At 38.8% G+C, this 7,510-nt stretch overlaps 1 protein-coding gene across 2 annotated transcripts in view; it reads left to right on the plus strand.

Annotated features, from left to right (window-relative positions):
* The window catches only part of LOC126390296 (polyunsaturated fatty acid lipoxygenase ALOX15B-like), a 38,036-nt gene extending 35,830 nt beyond the window's left edge, over positions 1-2,206 (plus strand). For both annotated transcript variants that reach the window (XM_050044536.1, XM_050044535.1), the window contains exons 14-15: positions 526-696; positions 903-2,206. In XM_050044536.1, the coding sequence (XP_049900493.1) occupies positions 526-696; positions 903-1,082 (351 nt within the window). In that variant the 3' untranslated portion in view covers positions 1,083-2,206. The remainder of the gene's footprint in view (positions 1-525; positions 697-902) is intronic.
* The last annotated feature ends 5,304 nt before the right edge of the window (positions 2,207-7,510 follow it).

Below are 7,510 nucleotides of genomic sequence, written 5' to 3' on the forward strand. Positions count from 1 at the left end.
TAGTATGTCGTCAAAAATCATGAGAAAACATCATAGTATAGTTTGTTGTCAAAAATCATGATAAAACATCATAGTATAGTATGTCGTCAAAAATCATGAAAAAAAGTCATAGTATAGTATGTCGTCAAAAATCATGAGAAAACTACGTAGTATAGTGTGTCATGAAAAATCATGAAAAAACGTCATATTATAGTAGGTTGTCAAAAATTGCAAAAAAAACATCATAGTGTGGTATTTCATCAAAAATCCCCCAAAAATGTCATAGTATATGTCGTCAAAAATCACAAAAAAAAAGTCATAGTATAGTATGTCATCAAAAATCATCTTTTAAAAAAGTGATAGTGTAGTATGTCGACATATTATAATATGACATTTTTTCATAGCCAACAGATTGACATGGCTGTAGGGATGGAGCCATGTATATTATATATAGTACAGTTTGAACAATAATTGAATCATCTTGATCATAGTGCTATGCTTCGAATTGTATTAATCAGTTATTGGTCAATCATTCATAAATTGCAGTATGACTATGGCGGCTGGATGCCCAACACTCCCATCTCCCTGCAACTTCCTCCACCAACCACAAAGGGGACGACAAGCGAGGCCACGATGCTGCAGACATTTCCTGCTGTCAACACAACCGTTCAGGGAATGGCCACCATGTGGCTACTCAGCCAGCAGTCCTCTGACTTCGTAAGTGCCCAAGACTTTATGAAAAATTAATAGACATAAATCATGTTTATGTTCAAGTTGTGTAAAGTAGGTTGATATGTCTTGAGAGCAAATATATGCTCTCACTATCACAGCCTGCTCACTTTTTACAATTGTACATTTTAATGCCAATAGTTTATGTTTGACAGGCCTAAACTTTTTTTTTAATGCATCATTGATGTCACCAGGTCGCTCTCGGCCAGTACCCAGAGGAGCATTTCAGCGAGGAGATTCCCTGCAAGCTGATAAAGGATTTTCAGGGAGAGCTTGAAGTGTTGAGTGCAGTCATCAAAGTCAGAAACAAGAGTCTGGAGGTGCCATACACATACATGGATCCAACTGAGGTAGAAAATAGTGTGGCCATTTGAATATCAGAAGCGTGACCTCCTCAGCTGTTGGCCGAATTCAGCTTCATATCAAAGGAATACTTCACCCACAAAATGACCATATTTATATCAGTTAGTCATGCTGTGTTACCTTGAATTCATTACGAAAATGTTATTTTTCTCATGCCACATTTAAAAACAGCAAAGCTGTATCACAACATCTGTTTGTAAACTCTCACACAACTCGTGCAGTATAATCCAAGTTTCATAGATCTAGTCATATACTCAGTGCTTCCCAAACACATGCATTGAACTTCATAAAGGCACCTCTTCTGGATTAAATGGCACAAGTTGTGTAAGAGTTTGTAAACAGATGTTTTGATTTAGTTTTGCCCTTGAACGTTGTCCCCAATCAATCAATAAATCAGTTTGTAAGCTAATTTCCATTGATGCATGCGAGACAAATGAAATTTCTTCATGACTTGAATGTTACACTGCATGACTGCGTGATTTAAAAATGATCATTTTGTAGGTGAAGCATTCTTTTAACAAAGATGTGAAAGGGGGAAATCTACATGTTCTGTTTTACCTGATACTATGGTGGAAGGAAACTACTGCATGTGATTGTTTCATGCTGATCTTTGGTTTCTACACAGACTGATTGATTTAACTGAGGTGAAATTTAATCTTTGAAACCTGAATTAAATTAAATCTTCATCTTAATTTGTCAGTGATGTCCGATAATTAGCTACAGCTTGATCTGTGTATGAGCCTGTTTGTGCCAGTTAGAATAGTACTACATATTTTTGTGAGAAACAATGACAAATGTTTTCTAAGTAATAACTAATAATAACTTGTTGTTATTTATTTATTGTTGTTATTTTCTTGACATGTTGCTGATGACAAAACTGTCTGTTAAACATTGTGCATATGAATATAAAATGAACGAGGCTGATTTCCCATCGCAGCAAGGTCTTACTGAAACACGATGCAAAATGCATTCGAGTTTACAAATTTAACTACTTCCTGATTTTTTATTTATATTCTACACATTCTTCGTATTATATTAGCTCATTATGTTGTAGTCTTTGTGATTTTTTTCATTTCATATCTCTCTGTGTGACCAAATTCCTTCACCAAAATAAAATATTGTTAAGTCTGCACAATGATGAGTGCCTGTAAGATCATTATTATTCTCACACCTACAAGATCTTCCACTGTTAGTATTATTCACTGGAGGGGACATCCAAAAACAAAACTTTATGTATAAAACCAATAAACCAGCCCAACAGTAGTAAAATGATTGCTGCTTGCTTCTGTGTTGGAGAGGTGGTGGGGCCCTTTGCATATCTGTGCCTATAGGGGCCCATTGTCTCATAATGTGCCCATGCATGTCGGCCGAACTTGCATAGAACAGAAAGGGGGCTAAATAACACTACGAAGTTTTCGCAAGGGAAATAGTGGCATGTTGATTTTCAAATAGGTCCCTTGAACTCTCATCTCAAGACATCTGAAGGAAAATGGGTTGTACTGGTACCCATGAGTCTCCCTTAATCTCGAGAAGGCTCGTTCCCAGTGAATGTTTTGTTCCTTAAAATCAACGTACTCCTTCAAAGTGAAGCTGTATATTTGTCTTTTTAAGGAAAAGGACAACCAGCCTATTGAAGAACAATGAATCGCTGTTTGCACATATTAAAACAGGACTGATGTGGAATTCAAAATGTTAACTGTACCAATATTAGTCCAAGCACGTCAGATAAATAGTATTAAAATAAGAAACCAAAGTATATCAGTATGCCACTCCTTACCTCTCCACATTGACATTGTTTTCAATTAGTCTATATACTTGAGCAGGGTAATTGAATTTCTGAAATTCAGTTATTGCTTTTGGCTTTGATGTGCCACTCAAAGATTTTCAATGGCCCCATCCGGTCACCCCTATGGAAATATTCTGGGGGCACCACTGCTGCTCTGACCTGCCAAATCTCCTCTGTTGAGTCAGCATTATCAGCCTAATCTGGAAGACTTCTTCAGCGTGACAGATAACTGATCGCTCCCTGATAACCTGACAATGCCTGTCAAAACCTCCATTACAGTTAGAGGAAATCTACTGGGAGCTGTTGGTACAGTGTGCAGATCTTTTGTCTGACTTCAGCATTGTAAGGTGCAAACATTGGGTTTTTTATTGCAAACCATAATGATTGATTAATCTCTGAGATAGACAGAAGAATCTGTTAATCATTCACTTAATTCATCAGAGTATTTGCAGATAAATACCTCAACATCTATAACAGCAGCTATCTTATCAGACTGCTCTTGAATAACTGCAGTAATACAGACAGAAGGTCAGCACATCGGCACTCAACGGGCAAGAAAAAAAGATTAATTGTGGTTGAACGTCCTTCACATGTCTCTGGGATGTGACACTGAGCACTTCTAATAATGAGATAATATTCAAATAGCAATACAGCAGTAATTCAGTTACGATTTTGAAAAGCTCCACTGTTCGGTTATCCAACAAACTGAGGTTTAATGGTTACCTTTGCCAGTCCTTTGCCCTGTTCTTATGCATGATGAAGGACGTCACTAATGTTTATCTCTGTGAACGTTCCCTCATATTTAACTTTATCATTTGTCTCATTCATTAATGTCATTAGCGCTGATAGATTTTGTGTTTCCATGGAACAAGCGTGACAGAATGTGGGAAGGTCTTTCACCTTCATTTAGCCAGAGGCTGCACACTTTATTCTACTTGAACCACAAAGGTGTTTTGTATTTCCCTCTCTTATTGTGTGCTCTGCCACTTTCTGTGTGTATGTGTTTGTGAGAAGAGAGAGAGGAGATGCCTGAGTTTGCAACCCTTCAAGAGACAATTGGGAAACGGGACAGAGGAAAACAGACACACACAAATACAGAGATGCAGGCAAATACACACATTTCAGTTAGCCACTGCCTCTGCCCTCTGGATTTCTTTCTACTATGGTGATTTATCTTAATAAAGGGACTGTTTGCTTACCCTTTTTTGGCCCCAAATATTTTGCCCCGAGGGAAAATGAAGAATGAATTTTTTAAAAGTATTTCATCACAGGTCAGTGACAGGACTTTGGAGAATCATCTGTTTGGAGACAGATCTAATATCAAAAGCGCAGACCTTATTTGAACAAATGTTGATTCATTTTCTGTGTTTGCTGTCCGTGTACATGTGTGTGTGTGTGTGTGTGTGTGTGTGTGTGTGTGTGTGTGTGTGTGTGTGTGTGTGTGTGTCAAAGAGAGGGAGAGAGATGTTATCCATGGTAACCGTCTCTTCAGAGGTCATCACACTCTTCCCTACTGGCCAGTAGCATGAATTCACAGCACAAATTTCACGAAGCTGAGCTCACGAAAACCATATGCAAATTTAATATACTGTTGTTGGGATTCACAGGACCACAAATGATTTATCATTTGGTAAAATCTAAACTGGAGATTTAAAGGCTTTTTCCTCTGCATGCTCTTTGTTCTCCAAACAAAGAGAGCTATGTGACACCCATCTCCACAGGAGGTCTCACCTCACACCTCAGTGAGACTCAAGTCCCAAAACTTGATTGGACAAGACCTTTACAGTGACATGTGACTCTGATGTCACAGGCATCTGTAGATCTGTGCTCCCTTTCAACAGTTCTCTCTCTTGCTCTACAGCTGCGTAGCAGTGCACACCTCTTTCTGGCTGGGCCTGGACCAGCACAGAGGCCTAGACCCTTGCGCCATAGCCCAAACCACTAAAGGGAGGGCAATTGATCACAGACTCTCTTGCAAACACAAGGTTTGCAACTAGCTTTCCAGCAAAAAGGAACTAAGTGAGTTAGCACCCAGCGTCTAACTCTGCTAAACCCTGAGCGACCAGCTTCCTCGGAGTTTCACCCTTTGGAACAAAGGACCCAACAAAGACTGCACCTGGAACGATCTTCCCAGCCTTCTTCTGCCGGCTAACAGCAGTACACCACCAAGTGACTCTTTCTCCCATCCACTCAAGGATCGGTAACGTAACAACTGGGCATAGCTTATCACAGCTTTACAGGCTAAGCAAGACTGTTTAACTTGTTGTATGTGATTTGATGCTGTTCATTGAGTTATTGTTGTGATTGTTGGCAGTTAGGTCATCGATTAGTTGGCTTCGCCAAAGCTAAGTGTTTAGTTTGCTAATACTTTTCACAAACAGATTCTTGCACCCAACTAAACAATCTCTGCACTAATCCAGACTGTTTGCAACACAAATCACATTCACATAGACTCATTAACAAATAGGCTTTCAACAGAGCTACCCCAAGCAGGCATCTCAAAGTTCCTGCTTCTTTTCCTTTGTCTTTGTCCTGACCACACGGTCAGACAACCACCTCCCCCGACCTGAAGCTAGCCTTAATTCAGCCATTTTGGTAGTTCTCTGTTGTCAGCCATTTTGTTTTGTATGCCAAACGGCTCTTTGATCACCACACCCGCCTTTGTCTTTCTCTTCTTTCTCTCTCTCACACACACATATACACACACACACACACACACACATATACACACCAAGCTTGTATATAGTTAGTTAGAATTTGTGTGGTTTGGTTTGCTTTGCTAATTTGTGAATAAATATAATTCTTTGGAATCATGCCTGCTGTCTGTTTAATGTTGCACAAAAGTGAATGAATAGTCAACCTCTGCTGCGTCAAGAACTCCGAAATCCTTCAGGCATTACCATTAATTTTGGTTGTCATTAATTTAATTATTAATCAAACTCCAAATTAATAGTTTAGCGTATTTTATGAGACTGATATCTTTAACTGGCTATCATTTTTCCCTTTACGGGAATGGTGCCCCACGAGGTGATTTAATGTTAATTAAGTCACATTATTTAACATAATTAATAATTATTAATAATTATTAATTATTTCCGATAGCCAATTAAATCCCAACATAATTGGTCCCACTGTGTGAAGCCCGAATTTATGTTCCCAACATTTTGGTGCCTCCGTGTGAAGCCTAATGTATTGACCCCAACACTGCTGCGAGCACATCCAGTGATTTAAACATTTAAACTTGTGTGACAACACATAATGAGGCATCCTTAATTAATAATAATAAAAAAACTCCACTAACTGCTTTATTGTGCATACAGTTTACTTTTGTCACCTACCATAGAAAACAGGTGGTGTTCATATGAGTGTGAAGGATATGTATCATGGTTGCTTGCAGTTCAGCATACTTTGCGCACTCACTTATAATGGTGGTCGAATTATTGACTGGAATTGTGCTTGAGGCTCCCTTTTATTCAGTTTTATCGGATACCTGGCAGCCTTCAAACAGGTATGCTTCATGGCCGTCGTATAAATGAGGAGAATGTATCTTTGAATTTCTGTGAGTAATATTAAATATTCAATCAAAGCGTGCGTCCTTCTGCTTTGTGCCAGTCTGCAAAGTGGTTTGAGCTCCGTCATCGGTTGTGCCTGTCATCTGCAAAGAACATTTTCTGTCTTTCTTTTATTTATTAAAAAAATTGTTATTCACTTTGAGAACCGTTGTGCTCTTTGTGACATTTTTCAAATTCAGTTTCTCTCAAAATGATTGCCAAATTAATTCGGCTGACCTGATCCTTTAATCTTTTAATTTACATAAAATTTAACAAGGCCTTCTTTTGCATATGTATACACTGTCTTGATTAAAGTTTTTTTTAGGATTTGTCATAATAAATTCGTCTTGATAAAAGAAGCCTTGAATCTCAATGTTGACTGAAATAAATAAAGCGAAGCGGCCTGTAAAAGGTAAAGAAACTCACAGCAGTAATTGGATTTTGTTATGAAACTGGTACTGTATAAATCAAGCACAGTCATTCTATAATACTTTGATCATTTTACTCAGTCCCAGAGTGAAGAAAGTACTCTGAAGCATCATATTCAAGAGAACCTTTTGGAGTTTTCACTTTACACAAACAGTTGTTTGATCCTCACCACTGAGTGCAACCTTAGGGTTTAACAAAAATCATGACTGCATTAACATTATAAAACGTGCATTGTTACTGGAACTTAAAATGTCTGTCCTCTTCTTCTTTTCCTCTTTAGTTAAATGAATGCAGTGGCAGATGTTCCTAGGTGACATGGGCCACCTCTAGTCCCGGCCTGTGCGGTTCACCTTAATGTGTTCATCAGTTAGTGTTCATCTCAGTCAGAACAAGCTAGACCATTGATGGGTATAGTGAAGTGGAGTGTATGTGGAAAGCATTCGAGTAAGAGAAAATGAAACTTATAAAGCTCTAAATGGTCAGGCTCCGTCATATCTTAGAGAGCTCATAGTGCCATATTATCCCACCAGAACACTGCGCTCTGAGAACGCAGGGTTACTCGTGGTCCCTAAAGTCTCCAAAAGTAGATCAGGAGCCAGAGCCTTCAGCTATCAGGCTCCTCTCCTGTGGAATCATCTTCCTGTTGCGGTCCGGGAGGCAGACACCATCTCCA

Source organism: Epinephelus moara, chromosome 5, assembly GCF_006386435.1.
Source record: "Epinephelus moara isolate mb chromosome 5, YSFRI_EMoa_1.0, whole genome shotgun sequence".
NCBI lineage: Eukaryota > Metazoa > Chordata > Actinopteri > Perciformes > Serranidae > Epinephelus > Epinephelus moara.